At 53.5% G+C, this 22475-nt stretch overlaps 8 protein-coding genes across 8 annotated transcripts; 5 read left to right on the forward strand and 3 right to left on the reverse strand.

The window, feature by feature from the left end:
• Window positions 1-1027: 1027 nt before the first annotated feature.
• On the forward strand, window positions 1028-3481 carry COCMIDRAFT_28744 (uncharacterized protein; the record flags this gene model as incomplete). Its single annotated transcript, XM_007692611.1, has 2 exons — window positions 1028-1549; window positions 1598-3481. 2 exons carry the CDS (start codon window positions 1028-1030, stop codon window positions 3479-3481), a joined length of 2406 nt encoding a protein of 801 aa, XP_007690801.1.
• Window positions 3482-4218: 737 nt separating this feature from the next.
• Window positions 4219-6987, reverse strand: COCMIDRAFT_102895 (uncharacterized protein; the record flags this gene model as incomplete). The annotated part of the gene is made up of 3 exons (XM_007692627.1): window positions 4219-4634; window positions 4683-6493; window positions 6962-6987. 3 exons carry the CDS (start codon window positions 6985-6987, stop codon window positions 4219-4221), a joined length of 2253 nt encoding a protein of 750 aa, XP_007690817.1.
• Window positions 6988-9803: 2816 nt separating this feature from the next.
• COCMIDRAFT_28746 (uncharacterized protein) lies at window positions 9804-10868 on the reverse strand (the record flags this gene model as incomplete). Its single annotated transcript, XM_007692612.1, has 1 exon — window positions 9804-10868. One exon carries the CDS (start codon window positions 10866-10868, stop codon window positions 9804-9806), a length of 1065 nt encoding a protein of 354 aa, XP_007690802.1.
• Window positions 10869-12218: 1350 nt separating this feature from the next.
• Window positions 12219-13593, forward strand: COCMIDRAFT_102935 (uncharacterized protein; the record flags this gene model as incomplete). Its single annotated transcript, XM_007692628.1, has 2 exons — window positions 12219-12326; window positions 12385-13593. 2 exons carry the CDS (start codon window positions 12219-12221, stop codon window positions 13591-13593), a joined length of 1317 nt encoding a protein of 438 aa, XP_007690818.1.
• Window positions 13594-14576: 983 nt separating this feature from the next.
• Window positions 14577-16526, forward strand: COCMIDRAFT_102905 (uncharacterized protein; the record flags this gene model as incomplete). The annotated part of the gene is made up of 2 exons (XM_007692629.1): window positions 14577-15350; window positions 15399-16526. 2 exons carry the CDS (start codon window positions 14577-14579, stop codon window positions 16524-16526), a joined length of 1902 nt encoding a protein of 633 aa, XP_007690819.1.
• An 849-nt stretch (window positions 16527-17375) lies between these two features.
• Window positions 17376-18197, reverse strand: COCMIDRAFT_74378 (uncharacterized protein; the record flags this gene model as incomplete). Its single annotated transcript, XM_007692630.1, has 2 exons — window positions 17376-17476; window positions 17843-18197. Coding segments are annotated over 2 exons (456 nt in total), but the record flags the coding sequence as incomplete, so codon positions are not given.
• A 1552-nt stretch (window positions 18198-19749) lies between these two features.
• On the forward strand, window positions 19750-21057 carry COCMIDRAFT_39306 (uncharacterized protein; the record flags this gene model as incomplete). The annotated part of the gene is made up of 5 exons (XM_007692617.1): window positions 19750-19917; window positions 19965-20063; window positions 20113-20377; window positions 20441-20561; window positions 20610-21057. The coding sequence occupies 5 exons, from the start codon at window positions 19750-19752 to the stop codon at window positions 21055-21057; spliced, it is 1101 nt and encodes a 366-aa protein (XP_007690807.1).
• Window positions 21058-21158: 101 nt separating this feature from the next.
• Window positions 21159-21362, forward strand: COCMIDRAFT_102875 (uncharacterized protein; the record flags this gene model as incomplete). The annotated part of the gene is made up of 1 exon (XM_007692631.1): window positions 21159-21362. A coding segment is annotated over one exon (204 nt), but the record flags the coding sequence as incomplete, so codon positions are not given.
• Window positions 21363-22475: the final 1113 nt, after the last annotated feature.

Consider the following 22475-nt stretch of genomic DNA (forward strand, 5'->3'; position numbering starts at 1 on the left):
TCTGTCAACGACGATCTCGGGGAGTGCTGATGGCTGCGTACCAACCTGGTAGCAGAAGGGGGCCATGGAAAAGCCGTCCTTTTTGTCTGGTAGGTGAGGAAACCTGACGTCGATCAGATCTTACTATGGTCTTCTAGGCTCCTCACGGACCGCTGCGTGCACCAGCGGCGTTGCCATTGTGATATGACTGGGAGGTGGGGAACTTAAGGCTGCTAATGGTACATAGGACGAGCTTGTCCCTTCCTGTGTCTGGATGACTTGCCTGCAAATAATCATGCTCTTAGATATTTTGGATGCTCGCTGCCATGGCCATGATGTGGACAGTAGTAAAGTGACGGAGTTCGAGCGCGGTTTGACCCTCTCCGCTGCTTTTGCCACGCCTGACGTTGTGACAGATGCCGACCACCTCCATGTACTGCGGCAAGGAATAGTACCAAGCCGATTACTTACTCTTCAGCTATCGGTTGACAATGTATGATGTGGGTTCACTCGAGTTGGGGCTAGCCATCACATATCTTTACCGCCAATGGGCTGTATCCACTCGAATGGCCAATGGTAGGCAGGATCCTAGGCGATGTATCTTTGCCCTGCTTACAGTGTATAAAGCAACGTGCAAGATACTTCCTACTGGTAATGAATGCTCTCAAGAGACCGACTGCATCTACTTTGCAGACATGTTAGATTGTCTATGTGATATCATTAAATTGGGTAAGTTTCTACCAGTGCAATGCATGACACTCTTTGGATTTTTATGTATGATAATTGTACCTGTTGAGTAAATAGCTATGGAATCTATTGTTCTTGTTTGAAATTGTTAATGACTGTACTACACAAGTGTGAACAGCTGCTACATATGCTAAGCTAAGCCGTCGTGTTCAAGTCGATACGCTGCTCGCCAAAAGTAGCCCCCGCGTGCACGTCCTCGCGAAAAACTTCCCCACTAGAAAGTTCACAGCTCGAAGCTCAACTCGACCGCAAGTCGCGACTTTTACCCTGCACTCCCAAGTTGCGATTTTTGTGTGCAACCATGCCAAACTCTCCGGACGATGCCGCGCGGCCCACGAAACGTGCGCGACTTAACGATGATTCTGTTCCTACGTTCTCCGCAAGTAACTCTGCGCCAACAGTAACAGTACAGTCTATTCCCTCTGCACCTGCAGGAATTGATGCCGAGCTGGAGCGCGAAGTGCGCGCTGGAATAATCGAGTATGTATGCCCGGACAATCTCGGGTTCACGGGCGTGTTGAAGCAGAGGTATACCGATTTCTTGGTCAACGAGATTGGACTCGACGGGCAGGTACTGCACCTGAGAAGCACAGAAGTGGAAGCAAAACAGAGTGCAAAGGCGACAGAAGTCAAAGAGGAAGCAAAGCCGGTTGATACGGGTACAAAAGATGAAAAGGTCGACACAGAAATGAAGGATGCGGAAACTGGAGAGGCGACGCTGCCTGTACCAGCAGCAGTACCTACCGAGCCCAAGAACACCGAGACCAACGGCGAGGAAATTCTTGGACAGGTCAAGGCTACCGACCAAGAGACAGGAGAATCTGTGAGTGATCACAGGATACAAGTGCTTGTTCATACTAATGCAGTGCAGATTACAGACGAAGACCGCGAAACACTAGATTCGATATTTGGTCGCCAGACTACGGATGACATTATTAAACTTGTGCAACAAGTACGAAAGCGAGAATCGAAAAAGGCTAAAGACTTTAAGCCAGTCATATCACCGCCCATTACAGACAAAGATATGCGTACCAAAGCACATCAAAGCCTTCGTCGGATATTTCCCAACTTGCTAGAGAGTGCCATGGAGAATGACCAATCAATCCGCATTAAAGCCACGCCCCCAGCAGAGCGGAAGAACAAAAAGGCAAAGGGAGGAAATCGGGACCGAGAGGACCAGGGCAGACGGAGAGGCGGTTTGGATTGGGAGGAGTTGGGTGGTGAATACCTGCACTTCAATCTATACAAAGAGAACAAGGACACGATGGAGGTTGTAGGCTTTCTCGGTAGCAAGCTCAATTGCGGAGCCAAAGGCTTCGGCTTTGCAGGTACAAAGGACAGGAGGGCATGTACCGTGCAGAGAGTGTGCGTCAAGCGTCAGACAGCGCAGCGGATACAGAGTTTCAACAAAGTGCTCTTCAATGCTGCAGTGGGTGACTTTGAGCATTCCCATCATGACATCAAGCTGGGCGACTTGATGGGCAACGAGTTCACAATCACACTACGAGATTGTCATTTCCAGAGCGAGGAGGGCCTAGACTTTGAGCAACGACAGAAACTTGCCAACGACGTGGTCCGCAAGGCCATTACCGACTTTTCTGAGAAAGGGTTCATCAACTACTACGGCCTCCAGCGCTTTGGCTCTTTCGCCGCCAGCACCGACGCCATCGGCCGCAAGATGCTCCAAGACGACCTCAAAGGCGCCGTCGAAGACCTCCTAGCATACAGCGATGTCGCCCTCGCCGCCGCCGACGGCACCTCGACTGACCCAACCATCCAAGTCTCCCAAGACGACCGCAACCGCACCAAAGCCCTCCACATCTGGAAAACAACAGGCAACGGCAGCGAAGCCCTAAATCTCCTCCCCCGAAAATTCACCGCCGAACGCAACATCATCCAACACCTCAGCTCCCGCAACAGCAAAACCGGGCGCCACGACCGCAAAACCGACTGGCAAGGCGCCCTCATGACCATCCCCCGCACCCTCCGCCTAATGTACGTCCACGCCTACCAATCCCTCGTCTGGAACACCGTCGCCGGCAAGCGCTGGGCAACCTACGGCTCCTCAGTCGTCGAAGGCGACCTCGTCCTCGTCCACGAACACCGCGATAAAGAAATCAACCCTACCACACAAAAGCAACAACCTGATGCAAGTTTGGATCAAGACGGCGAAACAATAATCAACCCCGCCGGCACCGAAAACGCTCTTGCCCCCGAATCAAACTTTGAGCGCGCACGCCCCCTTTCCGCCGCCGAAGCTGCGTCGGGTGCCTACACAATCTACGACGTTGTACTCCCCCAGCCCGGCTTCGACGTCGAGTACCCACCCAACGCCATCGGCGCCTTCTACAAGACATTCATGGCAAGTGAGGCGGGTGGCGGGCTCGACCCCCAGAATATGCGGCGCTCGTGGCGAGAAGTCAGTCTAAGTGGTGGGTATCGCAAGTTTCTGGCGAGACCGCTCAGGGAGGTGCAAAGTGAGGTGTTTGGGTATGCGAGGGTGGATGAGCAGTTTGTGCGGACGGATTTGGAGGTGTTGAGAGAGAGGGAGGAGATTGCAAAGGCGGAGACGGAGGCGAAGACTGAGTTGGAGAGGGAGAGGGAGGAAGGAGAGCAGAAGGAAGAAAAGGATAAGATTGCCGTGGTGATTAAGTTGCAGCTTGGAAGTAGTCAGTATGCTACCATGGCGCTGCGGGAGTTGATGAAGGCGGGGGGTGTCAAGGCGTTTAAGCCGGAGTTTATGGGGGGACGGTAGGTAAAATAGGTGAAAGTAGAACATGACCAGGTCACGACAAATGAATCAAAGAGGGATGTTTTTCTCTTCGACTTTCAAGTCCACGTGCAATACCCGATCCTATTCATCATGAACCCCTCACGGTCCCACGCATATCTATATGTATATACAAAACTCCCCCTTTATCCATACCCCTCGCACGCGTCCTTCTCTCCGTGTAAATGCAAATATCAAACCCCTCCTTCATGCTACTTCTCTGCCATCTCTCCTCATACCCCCCTCTCCCCCCGGAACGAACAAGAAAAACGAAACAAGAAACTTCATATCCATTCATATCATGACTGTTATCATCTTTTTCGAGCAAGCAAAACAAACAAGCAAGCAAGCAAGCCAAAAGCGAGAGAGAGAGAGAGAGAGAGGAAAAGATTAACCGTTGTGGTACCGAGCGATCGAAAAAAACGAGAACCGAGCGTTCTACCGCGTGAAAACAAGTCTGGAAGCCAGCAGACAAATGTGGGTGATGTGCAAAAAGGACCGTGTGTGTTGTTGATTGTATCGGATGTGTTGTTAACTTCTTTTTTTCGCGTATATATATGTAAGGTGGCCGTGAAAACGTGCAGGTTGTATGTGGCTGATTTGCAGAAAAGGGGGTAGGGGGGGTCCAGGGTGATGAGTCGGGATGAACTGAGAGCAGACGGTACTGTAATGCTAGTAGGCGAACGAAAACCAATTGTTCCCTTCTCTTTTATGCAAGACATTCACCCTCTAAACACCGACTTGTGTGTAAGTGGGGAATCAAGCGGTACAGGCGGTCCTCTTGACCGTCCGGCCCTCACAAGCGGTGTCTGCCCCGTGCAAAAAACGCACACATAGACTGGAGGTAAACTCCCCCTGTCTAGCCCCACACATATAATATGCAGCCACATATTGCAAGACTCACACTGCACCATAGGTTTATCATCATCGTCGACAAGACCTTTACAAATACACCGCGTGCTTTCGCTCGAAAAGTTGCTTCGATCCGTTGAGGGGGTAGTCGTCACTGAGCGGTTCAAGGAATTGGAGTAAGGATCGTAGTGGCCGTGGTGTCCGGAGTTATTAAGTTCAGCAGAGGCAGCAGCAGCAGCGGCCCAGCGTTGATTGTGGGCTTTGAGCGTGTTCTGAGAGGCACGTTCTGAGGGAGTTAGCAAAGCAAGAGGAGACTAGCTTGCAACCACCGTACCAATCCGTTGCTGCCTTGCCCCAACGACCTTTTTCAGAGCGCCCAGAGCATTGCCCGGAGAGTCGGGCATATGATCTTGGTTGTCTCTGGAATTCTTGGTTGAAGGGGGAAGGTCCATGATGCCGGCTCGCCTTATGGAATTATCGCTAGCAGATCTGCCTGCAAGGCGCAGTTTTTCCAGGGAAGGCTTGTCGAATGAGGCCACGCCTGGGCGTGAAGTAGATCGTGTCATTTTGAGAGAGTTGCTTCTTTCATAACTATCGCTTTCCACTCGTGCATATTTTGGTGCTCGACGTTCAGGCTGGGGTACGGTGAAGGATGTTTTACGACTAATCACCGCGCCTGGCTCGTCTTCTTCCGACTCGCTATCATCCGCTTCGTAGAGACCGGGATACTGCCGCCGGAGGTCCTGCTGAGAGGATTGACGCGGAGCCTTTGGAGTTTTGTCCTCGTCCCCAGCAAGTACAGTTTCTGTACGAGCACGACCCGTCTCGTCAATGATAAGGCGTGTCCGCGGTCGTCGTACCTCTGGGATAGACTTGAGCGAACCGCCATTTTGACGCTTGAGAGGTGAGGGGCGCCGCGGTATGTTCGAGGTATTACTTGGCATGGCTGTCCAAGGTTCCATGAGAGGCGCTCTCGATGTCCTTACTCCACCATCGGTGTTACTCCGATGAAGTGCAGGCCTCACGTCGTCTACTGAGCCAGAGGAAGAACTTGTATTACTGCGAGAATGCTGACCCCTTGCCTTTTTCGCCATCTCCCTTTCTGCCTGTGCATCTCGCAACTGCGTCTCATACGGCTGTCTTGAGCTCAAATCCACGTTGGATAGTTGGGGCATAGCACCGAAAGAAGCAGTCATGTCGGGATTAGAAAAACTAAACAGCATACTGGGATCTACACCAGTGGTTGCGGATGCAAATGAGTCCTGTCGTGACATTTGCCCCTGATCCATGTGGCAGTTTGCAAACGACATTGGTCCGGGCGAAGCCTGGAAACTCTGGAAGCCAGGCGTCTGCATAATGTTAGCGGCATGGTGCATGCTTTGCCAGCCCATGCTCTGATCCATTCTCTGTGGCGTGGGGGCAAATCCATCTACGCCCATGGGTAAATCAAGATCCATGTGCATGCCATCATTTGCCGGATCCCAGAACAGCCGTGATTGCGGCATGGGTGGCGCTGTCATGTGCCCGTTGCTAGGAAAGTGCATCATATCCGGCGTGTACTGCAGGCTGCCAAAGCCAAATGGAGTCTGATCGAAGAGCGCTTCTGACGGCGGCATCTGGCTAGGGGTCCTATGTATGACCGTAGCCGGTGTGGCCACTCCATTCCCAGCACTCTGTTGTAGACTCTGCCTAGACGAGTCATCCCTTGTCGGGGGCGGCGTTTGCATTTGCGAAAAGTCCATGGTGACGGGCCGAGATACCCCACGATGGTCTTGCGGTGGCCCTCGTGTCCCGGCGGCGGCGTTCTTCAGCTGGCCGAGGTCAGGCGACGACGCCAGTCTGCGTGAGACGTCGACTGGCGGCAGAGGCAGGTTCTGAGGAGCAAAGTGGTTGACATGGAACTCGGGGTCTTCGGGGGTGCGAACGGGCTGGCTGTACGAGCTCGACGGCCTGTCTATGGGCGTCGACAAAGCGAACAGGGGCGCTTGAACAGGGGTGTGCTGGGCATTGGGTAGCGGGGTTGCCCAGGCGTCGAGGAAGTGCGAGTGAGGAGCCGTATCAGTGATTGGGGTCTTGAGGGGAGCGTCCGGGAACGTCAGTGACTTTGGTGTTGAGGATGGACTTGGTAGAGGCCAGTCGGTCGATCTAGCGTGTGACCCACGTTAGCCTGGGGCACATGCAGGTGCGAGCCGATGTACGGAGAAAAACAAAAACGGGCAAGCGGTCAATGGAGAGCAGATGGGGAAGTAGCAAGGAGACAAGGAACAAGGAGAAGAAGAAACATGTTGGTTTGTAGGGAATTGGGCGAGTTTTACTGGAATACAGTTTCGGGGGGAGAGAGAGTCTAGGGCCGATGGGCAACAAGCTTCAGATGACAACCGTGCGGTGCTGCCTGCCCCTCTGCCTACCCCAAACCCCCATTGGGACTGACTTGTGTCAGATTCGACGCTTAAGCCAAGCAGAGAAACCATGGACGACGGCGGGTGGTTGTGACGGTGAAGCTTGTGGCACCGGCCCCGACAGTAGCACATGTCTCCTTAGGCCCAGGGCTTCAGAGAGAAAGGGTGCACGTGGGGGGGGGGGATGGGAATCGGGCAAAAAGGGAAGCCGTACGCATATGTATGCTGATCCAGACTCATAGCCAGCCCGGTAACACAGCGTTACTGTCCTACGGACCATGTATCGACCAATATACGATTCCGGCGGCGGGTGGTGGAAGCGAGGCGTTGGGGTCGAAGGGTGAGCGGTGTAGGCGGCAGGTGTCGTGGCCGAGATGGATAGATGGGGGTTGTTTGTCTTTGTATCTGTCTGTCGGTCTGTTTTATCTGCAGGCTGGAGCAAAAAGGTTTGAGCTAGTAGTCAAGGAGAAGCGTGTGGTGGGTGTTGGGTAGCAGGCTGCAGGCTGCAGGCGGGAATAGCAGGAGGCGTGCCAGAGCGGTGATGGCTCGACGACGACACAGGTCACGGACAGCAAGCGGCGCAGTAGAAGGCTCTCTGGCGAGGATGAAGAAACGGTGAAAGGTTTCTTCACGTACTAGGCAGCTCTGCAGTGGGGCCGGGCAAAGAGTCTGAAGCTGCAAAGGCAAAAGACGTATAGTTCGGCAAAGAAGGACAAAATGGTGACAAGTACCCGGATCGTGGCCCACCGAGCAGCAGCGCATGCAAACACGGGTGCTGAGGGACGCCGGGCTCGCCGTCTCTGCTGAGGCCTAGCAGCAGTCGTCTAGCTCAGGTACCGAGCCGCATGGGCCGTCCATAACGACATGGCGAGGCTGGCATCATTGGGTGGTGACGGCAGGGAGGGAGCCCGTGGAGGAATCGTCTTGCATCGCCGACGCCGCGCCCAGCCTAGCAGCGAATAAGGTGAACGGCCGGGCCCCAGGAAAAAGACATGACTATACATACACATGGATGCCCTAGTAGTAACCTCGTATACAAGGCCACACAATCAGAGAGAGAAAGAGGGAGAGAGAGAAGACGACATGCTCCGCCATGGCTTCTTGGCCCGTGACGGCAGCGTGCTGCAACAAGGTGATGGGTTAAACATAGACGTGACAAGGCCCGAGACGACTCGAGGCCCTAGATACTATGCCCTAACCAAGGCCATCCCCCATGCGCCAAGTCCGGGCCTTCTACACTCTAGAGTCACTCCTTCGCCAGCCACTCATGCGCCCCAATGTCATGGTCTCTCCCTTGCCTTGGATCCTCCCTTCCATACCTACGAATAGGAATCAAGCTTGCATTTTCCCAATCAAAATACCCCGGAAATAAGCAATGAAGAATACAGCCCAGATAAAGATACCCGAAAAGAAAGTCCGCTTCTTGTTTAACACAATGCCAGCTGGCACAGGCAAAAGCCCCCGTGTGTGTATATGTGTGTGTGTGTCAGCAATATGCACCGCGCCATTCCCAATCCCCCGCCAAGCAGCACATCGACGAATCTAGCCGTCATATCCTTATGCGCAAATCTGTCCCAGTATTACCCCGATACAAACTCCCTTCTTACTTACCGGTGAGCAAAGAACCCCACTCATCGCCTCACTCATCAACTGCATTGCGCTCTTTTTACTCCTTTCTCCGCATCACCAGATTGAGAGTGGTGCATCCTGATTTGGCCCCGGCACTCTCTCCCGCCGATTAGCTTGCAGTCAAGCGTATGCTATGTACGTGGTGGAAGCGTCATTGACATTTTTGTGTGGGCATGTGTGTTAATTTCCAGCCCCCCTCCCTCCTTACCTCCCTCCCTCCACAATTCCAACTTTTGTCCGGAGGCTGCGTGTGTGTGGGTGGGAAACCGGAGATCGAGCTCGCCTCCGTGGAACGATGGATCGTCCGGCTCGATGGATGGATGGGTGGATGGACGGACGTAACTGTACCTGGTCGGTACCGCGTTCTGTTTTAGATACTAGCGGCTGCGCCTTGCATGCAAGGTACCGTCGCGAACTATCAGCTGCTGTCTCTCTTTCTTTTGCTCCTCATTTTGTTGGCGTGACTCGTTTGGCTAGTAAGTATAGTGTCCGCTATTCCCAGCTGCGGTTGCAATATGGGATCCCGGTGAGCATGCATGCAAGTCGGGGGATTCAAACACCCGTCAAGAAAGACGTGGTTAGAGATGACATGTCGAATCGACCGGGAAACAAAACCTCTCTATGTTTCCAATGATAATCATTACATTGGCACCCTCAGCTCCCAGCCCACCACTCCACAATCCCGTACCTGACGTCAGTGCCAAGAATAGCGCGTGTAAACCGCAATGCTCCGGCAAACCGATTGGTCCTTGTCCCGTTGACGCGATCGAATGGCCTCTATACTAGTTTGTTGCGCGGACAACCGTGCCGGCTTGTGTATCATGTGTTGCTAGTATATCGAGATGGGGGATTCCAAGGTATAGTCCTTTTTTACTGATTAGGAAAGAAAAAAAGGAGTTTGGGGAGAGGGTGATTTGGGTTGGGACTAGGAGATAAGGGAGTGGAGCAGGATTTCTTGGGAAGGTTTACTAGGTGCGATAGACAGATGTGGCGGTTCGTTGATTCATGACTTCCTCAACAGGAAATAGATGTCGTGGTGCACGTACCCCATCTCAACACGTATGCATTTGGGTACTATGCGAATCTGCCTTGTAGAACTTGGCGAGGAAAAAAGCAAGAATAATGAAGTTGTGTGTTCCTGGTTACATCGAATTCCCGGAAAACACGATAGCGATCAAAGAATTATATGTGGAGCGTTGAAATGGTCACATACAATACTCCCATGATCTTGAAAAATATCATATGAATGAACTATTGAATTATGTTGGCTAAAGATGCAGAAAATCAGTACCAACTACCCATACACATGCCAAGTCAACCCAAATAACTCCCTCCACAATGAAAACCGGACAAAACCCAGACAGAAGGCCAAATATAAATATATATACACAAAAGAACACACCAACACACACACCCCATCCTTGTCATCACCTTGTAGTATATGCCCTAGCATAACGGTCACCCTGAGTCTCTCCATCCTCCATAAACGACATGCCATCCTCAGGATCATCAAAGGGCGAACGCGTCAGGCACACAGGGCTAGCAGGGAGACGAACGCTGCTGTGTCGAGAGTTGCTCGTGAAGCTCGGCGGAGGCACGCTACTGGGTCGGTAGGGCGGCGGTGGGCCTGACAAGCTGTAGCTGTCGGAGAAGGGGTCGACCGACAAGCGGTTGTTGGAGGTGATGGAAACCATGTCCGAGGTATCCATGCCAGTGAGGTAGGCGCCGTTGGAAGAGGATACGATGGGACCTATAATTATGGGCTGAGGTTGATTCCAGGTAGATGTCGGCGGGAGGTGGTTTGGCGGCGCAGTGTAATGTTGTGAGACAGCTACTGCTGGTATCGGCGCAGGTAATGGTGCCATGTGAGGACGTATCGTGGGCGACTCTGGCTCCAACTTGATTTCCCGCGCAGCAGCTTCTGCCCTGCGCTTCTTGCGCCTGCGCAGACACACCAGAGTTACTGCTCCGACAATCACAAGGATTATGACAGGCACTATAGCTGCTGCAGCATACACTGGAGCCTTACTGGGACCCTCGTGAGACCACTCCCATCCAGAGGGCCGACCTCCATATGAGCTAATGGTTGACGATGGTGCTCCAGTTGTCGTTGGAAAAACATTGGTTATTGACAACAATAGAGTCGAGTCCAACTCGGGATACGGTGTTTCTGAAAGGGCTGCTGTTGTCGAAATAGACATCTCCCAAGGGTTCGTCGTGGCAGTGTGGCTTCCGTATCCATATGGAGGCCAAGGCAGCGTTGAAGGGTATCCATCGGGTCGGGTGCTGGGACGATGTCTTGTCTGAGTATCGTCGTCGTCGTCTGAGAGAGATTGCGTCTGAAAAGCCATGGATGTAGGCTCACTTTGTTCCGCGGACGCTTCTGTATATGAAGTTATCGTCGTGACAATTGTCACGTCAAAGTCGTCCTGGGGAACCCATGGCGGCGGGCCTCGTTCTTCTTTTTCCCAACCGTCTTGCTGGGGAGCCATTGCGGCTGAGGTGATCTGCTGACGAGGCGATTTGGGGCAGACAGATGGACTGCAGTAGGTGGCAGGTATCAAGACCAGTCAGACGACGGCTGTGCAGTGAGATGCCTGATCACTCAAGTACAGCCGATTTAGAGGCTGGGCTATGGTGGTGGTTGTCCGCGTCCTGGCCAGTAGCAGGAGATGCGGGGCCGAGAGGAATACCAGGGCTGACCTGGTTTCTTGAATCGATGACGCGAAATAAGATGGCAACTTTTATGAAAGTTTGAGTCTTGAACAGACTGATTGACAATCTCGGAGTACTTGACTGCAAAGAATAGACGAGCTAAAACAGAGAGGTGAAGCAGGAGGGAGAGCACATAACAACACCCCAAGCTGAAGAGGCGCAGGCATGTTGCTGTTATCTGGCGCCATGTGCGATGCTGCAGGCCGTCAGGCCAACCAGCCCCAAGTCCGGTGTGCCGGCAATAGGTATTCGACGTTATTGGCTACAGGCTGCGATGACCGTTCCAGCCATAGCCCCAACCTGCGTGTGTTGGAGACAAGTAACCCCACTGGCTCGGAATTGGGTATTTTAGGCTTGGAGATGAGGCTAGTCGTCGATCTAGCAAAGCTTAGTCGATGCAAACACCGTATTCTCCGGGTTGTGTGGACATGGTGTGTTGTTGTGCTCCATCGGTCGCATGTACCCCTCTTGTCTTGTGTGATGGGCTTGTTTGTTTCAGGTGGAAGAGGGAGTGTCCTGATCGACACGGGAAAAGCAAATGCGGGTGTACCAACAATCCGGCTTTACATATGCTACCACTCACACTACGCCTACACTCGACCGTGCGGAGATGCCTCTGCGGGGCGTTTGGTGCCGAGCATGATTGGCTGCGAGGTGTTATCAGGGTGATGCTAGGAGTAAGTGAGTGGTAATGGGCCCATTTCTTGTCTTGGTGGTTACAGGTATATTCCCGTTCGGGCAATCAACGATGCCACCATCAACACAGGTGGAGCCGCAGCAATATCAAGGTGTAATGCGGAGCGGGATATTCTTTCATCCGGCGGCCGTTCCCGCTCCTCTCCCATGACCTTGCTGCTTGTGTCGAGGATGCGCGTCACATGTTCGCATCAAAACAACAGTGCGAACAAGGACAATGGCAGAGGCGAGAAGCTGTGTCTCTGGCATCCCAACATGAGTCCGGCTGCTACGTGGCATCGGGTCGCGATGGGTGATGCGGAGATGCGGCCCAGCCTGACAGTTGCTGGAGCAGCGCTTGGCCGCCGGTGATCTCATCGGCCGCACGTGCATCCATCTGCTATCCGCGGACACCTTCACCACGCCTAACTCGACGTATCCTCTCCGCCAGCATGGACAAGTTCAAGAGTGTAGCCAAGGGTGGCTGGCACCCAGAGAAAGAACGCACCAACAGCGGGAGCAGTGCAGGGGGGCAAAGCGATTCCAAGATTGGACAAGTGGTATGCAAAGGCACATTTCTCTGACAGGCATATATTCTGACTTGCTTCTGATGTGTAGAAAGGCTGGGTTGGCAAGGCCCAGGGCAAGGATCTTCACGCAGAAGCTGCCCGTGGACATCAATCCACGCCTCTATCGTCGTTGAAAGACCCAGCCTCGTTTGCTCCACCCCCAAAGCGCCTCGACTACAATGCTGGCTCTTCAGCAGCAGCAGCCAGCGCCCGCTCGCCCACTGGATTGGCATCTGCTCCCGCTACAGGGGCCAAACAGAGGCTACAGGAGAGGGAAGAGGCGCAGCGACGAGAAGAAGAAGAAGCCAGCAAGCCGGCCCCAGGACCGTATAGATCCAACACGACCGGATTGAGCACCGCCCATCTACCCAAACCCCCAGCCTTCCGACCGGGTGCTGCTTCAGCAGCGTCACCAGCACCCCCACCCAAGCCGAAGCCTAGCCTCCCTCCCCGGCTGCCTCCGCGACAGAACTCTTATCCCGACGAGTTTACGCCACCTCCTCCACCGACATATAATGAGGCCACACAGCCAGGGACACCGGCACAAGGGGTCATGAATCAGGCTGCGTTGGGTCGTCTTGGGCAGGCGGGTGTAGCCGTTACAGGCTTGGGCATTGGTCGGACGGCATCACCTCCAGTGCCACCTCGGGCGAATCCGTCTCCTCCCGTACCGTCGCGTGCGAAGCCCTCACCACCAGTACCGCCTCGGCAGAACTCTGGCCTGAGCGTCAGTTCACAGGACACATCTGCCACCAATCAAGGATCGCAGATGAGCGAGCTGCAGAGTAGGTTTGCAAGATTGTCGGGGCCAAAGTCGCCAGCAGAGCCTCCTGCGACGGGTACATCGTGGGCGGACAAGCAGGCCGCGCTGCGTACGGCAAGCAACCTGCGCAATGACCCTTCCAAGGTGTCTGCCTCTGATCTGAAAGGAGCAGCGTCGACAGCGAGCAATTTCCAACAACGACACGGCGAGCAGGTTGCATCTGGGTGGAAGTCTGCCAACTCGCTGAACCAAAAGTACGGAATCGCAGCCAAGGTTAATAATCTTGCGTCATCAAGTGCATCACCGCCGCCGCCAGCACCAGCAGTACAGTCGCCGGTAGCGAGTAGCCAGGGAGGGTTGGGAAAGAAGGCCCCTCCCCCACCACCGCCAAAGAAGAAGGATTTGAGCGGCGACGGCGGCGGTGGTGGTGGTGGTGGTGGTGGTGGTACAAATGAGCCTCCACCAATCCCGCTCAGCAGCAAGCCCAAGTTTTGAAGCTGCGATGGCAGATTGGGTCTTGTTGGATAGACGTGCATGTATATATGTAGCCGGTATGATAATGCCCGCTGTTGTTACAATGTTCCCCGCATGTGCATGTATGATTGTAGCTGTTCCCCAAGTCGCCTTGCCAGTTACGGCCCAGCGGCTCTGTTCCGCAGCTTTATTAGGCTTGGGCTCTGGACCCTCGACGTGTTCGCTACAATCCCTGCCCGAATTTTTTTGCATCTTTTTTTGTTGACCCGATCTGGATCTTGTGGCAATTGAACCGCACGGTGGGCCGGATGGGGTTTTCTGTGGTGAGGGCGAATGAAAGAGAAGCGTATATGCATTCACTCACACCCAGAAACATGGCCTGGATTTCCTAATGGCGTTAGGCTTGCGAGGCTCATGGCAGCGGCAGCAAACCCCAAGGCCAAGTCTTTGAGCCTTTTGTTGCTTGTGGCTAGGGGGGACTGGGGCCTGGGGCCTCGGCACGTCATAGCGATGTTATTCGCCCAAAAATGTTGCGTCGCCGCTAAAATCCTCACCAAAACCAAGAATCCCGTCCAGGTCCATTGCCTGCTCTTTCCAGCTTCCGGTCCGATGCACCTTTGCTAGATACGTGGTCGCCCCGAAGTCCATCTGTGCGCCTTGCTCTCGGTATATTTTGTCTTCGCTGCCCCGGATTCGTGCGCTGGAGCCGTCAATTGCGCAAACCACATTGGCCATTGCGTATGTTATGGTAATAAAAACAACACAACAAAGAACCCAACAGCCACCGTTTCACTCTCCCTCCGCTGCTACCCGGGCCTCGCACCCACGACAGCTATCCCCCCACCTCTCGAGGCCTGTCCAAGACGACGCTGCTTAGCGCAACGGCTCGGGAATTGGGCCTTACCGAACCGCACAAAACTTCCCTCGACGCTCCTTCACCACACCCGACCACCACCACCACACCCTGCGACGTCCTAGCTGAAGCATACACGCACTGAGCCATCATGTCTGGCGCAGGTCCTTCTCTACACCCCGGCGACTGGCCGTCGAGGGCTGTCTTCCAGTTCCCTCCCGACGCTGCGCCCTCACCCATCCCACCTCCGTGGACCGGCGAGGCGACATTTGCAAACCCATTCCCCATTCCCGAGGACATCTACCAAGGCGCCTTGTCCTACAAGGTCCCGCTGACCATTGCCTCTGTCTATTTTGTCACCGTCACCTACGTCAACTGGTACAACCGTCAGCATGGAAACAAGCCGTGGAGGATCGCCAAAACCCGACCCTTCTTCGCCTTCGTCATCTTCCACAACGTCTTCCTGGCCGTCTACTCGGCCATTACTTGCGTCGCCATGATCCGCTGCCTCAAGCGCTCCTTCCCCCACTACAGCGAACCCAACGCCGTTGTTGGCACCATTGACGCCCTCTGCAAGATCCACGGTCCCCGCGGACTTGGCGACGCCGTCACCTTCAACAACACCAACGACTCTTGGAGCAGCCTCAACCCAAACATTGCCTTGGCAGCCAGCGGTCTTCCCGACAGCTCTGATGTTGGCAGGATCTGGAATGAGGGGCTTGCTTTCTGGGGCTGGTGGTTCTACCTCTCCAAGTTCTACGAGGTTCTCGACACGGCCATTATCCTCGCAAAGGGCAAGCGAAGCACCACCCTCCAAAAGTACCACCACGCCGGTGCCATGCTGTCCATGTGGGCTGGTATGCGCTTCATGTCCCCGCCCATTTGGATGTTTGCTCTGGTAAACTCTGGAATCCACGCTATGATGGTAAGAATCTACCCTTTGCTCAGATTGACGACTGCTAATCCCTTATAGTACACCTACTACACCGTATCAGCCCTGGGCATTCGCGTCCCCAATGTCGTCAAGCGAACCCTTACCACGATGCAAATCACCCAATTCCTCGTCGGTTCCGCCTTCGCCGCTGTTCACCTCTTCATTTCCTACACCGTCCCCGTCTCGGTCGCATACAAGGTTGCTGAGAAGGTTGCCCAGAAGGCTGCTCCCGAAGCGGTCGCGTCTACAGTCTCTTCTGCAGTCGCCTCTGCCACTGAGTCTGTTGTCGAGGCCTTGCCCACCGTAACCGGCGTTGCCGTCGCTTTCCTCAGGAAGCTCATCTACCGCGCAGCTGGTGATGAGGGTCTTGCGGAGAACATTCCCGTCCCTGGCCACCCCGTCCCCGTCCGCCAGCAACAGCCACTACAAGAGGTGGCCGCTGCAGTGCCTACTCCTCTGCACAACGCAGTACACAACTTGCTCCACCCCCACGAGACTATCGAGAAGACCTTCTACCGCACCGAGTACCAGACTGTTCCTTGTGTCGATACTTCTGGCCAGGCTTTCGCCATCTACGTCAATCTGATCTACCTCGCCCCTCTCACCTTCCTCTTTATGCGATTCTTCTTCAAGTCCTACCTCCGCCGCTCGTCTCCCAACACCAAGCGCTCGAAGCCCCGCACCATTTCCGACGCAGCTGGCGATGCTAGCCGCAGAGTAGAGCGCGAACTCGACTCGCTGGACAAGTCAGCTGAAGATGCTATCTCCTCGGGTGTGAACATTGCTAGGGATGCTGTTCGTGGAAGACGACCAGTCAATGGCAAGGTCAAGGACGAGAGGCAAGGTAGCATGAGCCCGGCTAACCAGAAGTTCCTGGACAATGTCAGCCGCAGGGTCAGCGAGAAGCTAAATGAGCTTGACGAGGGTGCCGAGGCTTCTGCCCAAAAGGCAAAGGAAATTGCCAGGGAGGTTGTTGCCAAGGCCGAGCAGGCTGGCCACAAGGTCGACCAAGCATACGAAGACAACGAAGAGGATGTGGCTGAGAAGGCAAAGATGAACGGCAACCATCAAAACGGCCCAACGGATGCCGAAGTCGCAAAGCCCGAGTCCGAGCCCGAGCCAAAGGACATTAACAACACATTGAAGAAGGGCGATGGGCTGTTCTAGATGGACAATTGCATCACTGTCACAAGCAAATGCATCCAACTAAAAAGGGGAAGAAGTAATCTCGAGTTTAGCGGATCCCAAAGTTTGGTTGACGCCGCACTTACTGCTACCAACATTCGGCTCGGAGTTTTTTTTTCGCCATGTAGTACCGACTTTTGAGCGCTGTATTAGACCTGGTTGAGAGAGATCCAGACTTTTCTTCTTCAGGCTTAAACCTTCCCTGGCATATATTTTGCAAAGGGCGTAACGGAGAAGAAGGAGCAAAAAAAAGCGTTTTGGAGAATCATGGCGTACAACATTGTTTTTAACCTCTTTAACAAATAGGGCCGGGTTGGTTTGCTATCGGTGGAATGGGGCGAATTGTGGAGGGTTAGGCTTTTTTTTTGTATTTAAAGAGAATCAAGGTCCGTGAAAGATGGAATGGAAATAGGTCTTAGGCCCCTGTCTCTTTTTTTGTTCCAAATGATCTAAATGCAAGATTTAATTATTTTTTTACATTGGTCTCTCGGTGCTACTTGATATCACTACACTCTACACATGAAAGTCCTACTTACTTTCCTATCCTTTACACTTTTTTTTTTTTAAAAAAAAACATACGAATCAGACAGAGTACATGAAAGTTGCACTACACTACACACATACATGCACCAGCTATCGTATATCGACCGCATACCCTCCCATGCCCCCAACCCCGCCTCCCAACTCGACCCGTTCCTCCCTCTCCTTCCTCCTCCTCCTTACCTTTTCTTTCGCACCATCACTCCTCGCCGTCACCACCGCGCCATTTCCAACCTTCTTCTCCCCTGCGCCTCCTCCTCCTCCCAAACCCTCACCCTCATCATTCCTCGAAAAAACCTGTAAACCACGCAAATGCGTATCTTTTCCATTCTGATGGTTTTCCAGAATCTTGATTTGCAAGAGATGGCACCGTAGGGTTGGCATTTTGGGGGCTCGCGGGCGGCGAGGAGGGGGTTGGCGGCGTGGGAAGGAGGAGCTGGGGTGGGAGGGGGTGAGGGATGTGAAGGGGGCGCGGGGGTAGTGCAAGGAAGGGGTGGAGGTGGGGGTAGAAATGTAGATGGGTGGTTGGGAGAAGGAGGAGGTGGAGGTGGTGGGGAGCGGGGTATGGGTGATGGGGGTTTGGAGGGGGAAGGGGACGGCGTTTTCGGAGTCGGAGGAGAGATTGTGGTGGTGTTGGTGGGGGGTTTGGGTTGGGACTGGGGTTGTGGTTGCGGCGTCTGTGAGGAGATGGTGGTGGTGTCGTTGGGGGTTTGTGGTGGTGGGAGGGGGGTTGGCTTGGTCGTCATTGTCGTTGTCACCTTGGTCATCGTCGTCGCCGTCGCTGTCTACGTCGCCGACGCCGGAGAAATCGGCCCAGATCCAGCCTCGGGGGCTTTCGAGTCGCATTTCGCCCCATTCTTGGAGGTCGTTCATGCCGCTGCCGGCGAGGAAGATGATGCGTGTGGGAGTGTAGGATTCATCTTGCTCGAAGTCGAGGTAGAGGCGGAGACCGACTATGCGGACGAGCTTGAAGAAGTGGATGTTGAGGTAATGGGGCTGGGGGCCGTCGGATTGCCAGAAGAGGTTTGTGTTTGCATGCCGGAGCTGGGTTATGGAGCAGCCTGGCTTGGAAGAGGAGACGGTCCATGAGGCTAAAGTGCTGATTTCACGGAGATATGGCGGTGGTGGGTCCAGATTGGGGAGTGGGGTTGCTTGGGAGGGCGAGGCAAGTGCTTCGTCTTCAAGGTCCTCGTCGTCGTCATCCTCCTCTTCGTTTTCGTTTTCGTCTTCCTCGTGACCAGCGTGGTCTTGGTCATCCAGGCCTACTAGGTCGTCGGCCTCGGCTTCGCCCTCATCGTCGGTTATATGCCCTTGGCGACCTCCGAGGTCCATGTCATTGTCTGTGTCATCTGCCCCTGACGGCGGGGTTGAATGGTGAGGTTGGCCTCGGTGGCGACGTGAAGGCGGCATAATTGGTAGTATACAGGTGAAGTCGACGTCACAATTGGGGATAGAGAAGCAGGCAGATGCTGCACAAGCAGCAGGGTTCAGGGATTTGTGTGTGTGTGTGTGTGCATCAATTTGTTTCCGAAAAAGCAAGCCGAGGCTGCATTACCATCAATGCCGAGCGTATAGGTATGTAGAGATGCTGGTGTCGTGCGTACGCGCTGTCGTGCTCCAAACAAAGCCAGCAGGGAAGACAGATGCGGACCCACCCGCGGCTCGGGAATCTGGACCGAGCGCGCACCGTTTCTTTGTGCTTCGTATGGACTTGTGTGGTGGAGCGCGTGTCTTGAGCGTGGTGCAAAGACGACGGATTATTAGTCCATGGGTGGGTGGAGGAACCAGAGGCCCAGGCTCACGTCGGCCAGGCACACATGCACACGCCTACGACGGGCGGAGACGCGTCTTCCCGCTCCCACCCTCCCACGCCCACCATTCCCGTCGACTCCCGCCCACTTACCAATCCACACCAGCTGTCATGTTGTTGCTAACTAGTATAGTATATCCTCATCGAGATGCGCTTTAGCGCTGCCAATCACAGCCTGCGGGAACTTTTCCTCAGCCACACAATACCTGGCACGTCGATCCCTAGGTGTAGGTCTGGCCAGCTGCTGTTTCACGACAAATCAGACCACACCAAGCTTTGGGCTTGCCTCCGTCCCATGCCTGCTACTGAGTAATCTGTCGAGCCAGCAGCCAGCGTCGTCCATAGCCCCTTGACGCCATCCGGGGCTTCTGGGTAGTGGAGGTCTGATAGCTTGGGGCCGCCTAGTCGTCTTCTGAATGCATCCCTGCATAAACTATCCTCATAGTTTGCCTAATCATGTCCACGCTGCATACACTCCCCTCAACCCATGACTTTAGGAGCTTCACCAACCCTGTTGCTTCTTGCTTTTTCGCGGCACTTTGTTAATCAAAGACCTAACCCGGCACTTTCTGCACTGCCTCTTGTCCTTCTCAGTCTGGCCTGCGAACCGTTTCCTCTTCAATACGTCTCTCTCTCCCTCTCTCTTCTCTCCCCTATCTATAAGTGACATGTAGTGTTTTCAGCTATTGTTTGGGTCGCGCCAGTTCGTGTCCCGTCAATCGTCTTAGCTTCGGGCGTGCATTGTCCCGCATATTCGCCTCTTCCCTCGATACGCATCTCTTTTTCTTGCGCCCTGGCGATCAAACACCTCCGACGTGCCATCTTGTTTCTATTCAGACTGCTAGTCACAGCATCATGGTGGAGCCAGCTCCTGGAGAAGTGTCGCACCTCATGGTGCATACCTACCGGATCCTCATCGCCTTCCTCATCCTCTCATGGATCTTCATATTATTACGAGTCTACACTCGCACTGTCATCATTTCCAACTTCGGCTGGGACGATACTGCCATGGTATCGGTAGGAGTAGGTACTGCCCCCGATTCACTCATTCTCTGTCCTAACATGGGCAGGCGATATTCACTGTATACTGTGGAACAATCATTTACATCTTCCACCATGGTGGCGGTACCGTTATAGCCGACTTTGATCAATTGAACCACCTGATGAAGGTACTCGCACTCCGCCACCCTTCTACCTCTGCCTAGCTGACCATTATAGATTGCAACTATTTCTGAATCCTCCTACGTCTTGACCATGATGCTCATCAAGATATCCCTTGCCATCTTCTTCGCCCGCATCGTAGTCAAGCGATGGCATTTGACCGTCATATATGTCTTCGTCACCCTCAGCGTCATATCATCAATCGCCACCTATCTCTACATCTTCCTTCGGTGTGGCCCCGACCTGGATCAGTATCTCATCCGGGAACTGATTCGAGACTGTACGCCTATTCAACTCGACATATTCATGGCCTACCAGCAAGGTACGACGAGCACCAACCGGCTCATGGCCTGTAAGAAGCTAATGTTGGTGGTTTTTTTTTTAGCTGTATTCAATTCCCTCACCGATCTTGCCTTCCTTTTCATGCCGGTCCTGGTGCTTTGGAATTCCCCAATGGAGCGACGGGCCAAAATTTCAGTCGGCGTCATCTTAGTAGTAGCCACACTGTATGATCCTATAAGATTATATCCCAACTTAGTGCTAACGTTTGACAGCGGCGCGGTATGCTCACTCATACGATTCAAATACATCAAGGGCGTACTCAAAAATGGCGACTACTTCTACCAAGCCGTCCACATCTGTATGTGGAGTACCATCGAAGCGGGAACCTGTATCATTGCCGGATGCACAGCCACACTAAGACCGCTGATGAAGATTGCCTTGATTCAAGTACAAGTAACGCTTCCCCTTTCGCGACTTGGTTCTGGAGCACCGCCTACATCCACCACTCTGAAGAGCAGTCAGCAATCAAATCATCGCTCGTCCCGTATGATACGCATTCCATACAACGACCTAGAGTACGGGATCTCTGACCCCACGGGATCAACCTCACTGCTCCCCAAAATACCCGAGTTTGTTGAGCTGGTAATACGCCCGGACCCTGTCATCCTTGCGCCTGTTGAGGACGATACACGCCCAAGGCCGGGTTCCATGTTCGGATGATTCGAACCGAGACTTCGAGACTTGTTGCTATTGCGCGACCGGCTCGAATAAAGCTTTGCTAGGCCAACAGACTGAACGGATACAGGCGCATCCATCCACCTTCCCCGGAGCCTCATGAAGATTGGGGTGAAGCTAGGCTCCCCCACAATGCCGCATTAGGCAACGTCCAGACAATTAGCTTTGGCGATCAGTACGCCCAGTGCATATGGTTTACTACCCCGCGGATTTTCCGACACGTGCATGCGAGACACTCTTCGCACCACGCTTGCATTGTGCGACTTGACGGCTTGCGGTCCGGATATTGACAGGCTGCCGTTATACTATCCTGCAACACCGCTATTCGCAGGCACTACACTACGTACATACATATAGGCAACGGCCTCGAAGGTGCCTGACGTCAGGGATACCAAGATCGATGTGTTTCACTCTTTCAGCCTCAGGGCTCGGTCTTGCTTGGCTCCTTGGTCACGGACGAATACATACGGAACCATCAATAAAACAGACATATACTCATCCTCAGAGAAAGGAAGAACCAATTGGATAAACATTGGCTGCCCTCAAAGTCTACCACCACGCCATCTCCCTCGATGCCCCGCCTTGGTGTGTCACGGCAAGCGGTTGCCGTCGCCCCGTGCCGAGTAAAAACAAGGTCCTGCTGCAGAAAAGAGCAAACTATATTTACAAAATGCTGCACATTGCGTCCCCATTCCCCCAGTCAACCTTGTTTTACGTTACCCTAAAACCAGGGTTTTGGCGTGTACCGCGCGGCTATCTGTTTCCGAGTTTTATCGGACATGGCGAATTTCACTTTATTAGAGTTTTCGCCACCCGCTCCCCCCGAAGTTGAGACTGGGGAAAGGGAGCATGTAATCAAAAAAGACTGAGTCATGTATATATAACGATGTTTATGATTGAGGAACCCTTTTTTCTTTCGTTTTTGTTTTCTAATGTATGATGATGAATGTGGGGTGCGATATAGGGAGGAAAGTTCAGGGCCTGCATTAGGGGCGTTGTTTAGTAGTTTAGTCTCTGCATAATCATTTCGTGTGTATGTATAAATAATATGAATACGATGAAGCACAAACGTATATCACATCTCGTCACGTCGCATCTTCGCGCCTAATATATCTTGGTTTTTTTTTTATTTGTTTCCCAAGTACCCGCGTCTTGCGCATCTGATTTACTCACGCTCCACATACGTATACTTGCGCTATCCCCCTTCTCCTTTCGTCTCCCTCCCTTCCCCCCCACGATATCCCTACCCTGTATAGCATCCAGCCCCCTCTATTTCGCGTTCAGCCCAACGCCTCAATAAAAACAAACACCCCGTCCACACCCGGCTTCTATCAGTCCGCTTAACTAGTACTCGGGGATCGCCCGGGAATCTCCATATTTCCACGATCCTGACTATCAGAAAT

Source organism: Bipolaris oryzae, assembly GCF_000523455.1.
Source record: "Bipolaris oryzae ATCC 44560 unplaced genomic scaffold scaffold_135, whole genome shotgun sequence".
Classification (NCBI taxonomy): Eukaryota; Fungi; Ascomycota; class Dothideomycetes; order Pleosporales; family Pleosporaceae; genus Bipolaris; species Bipolaris oryzae.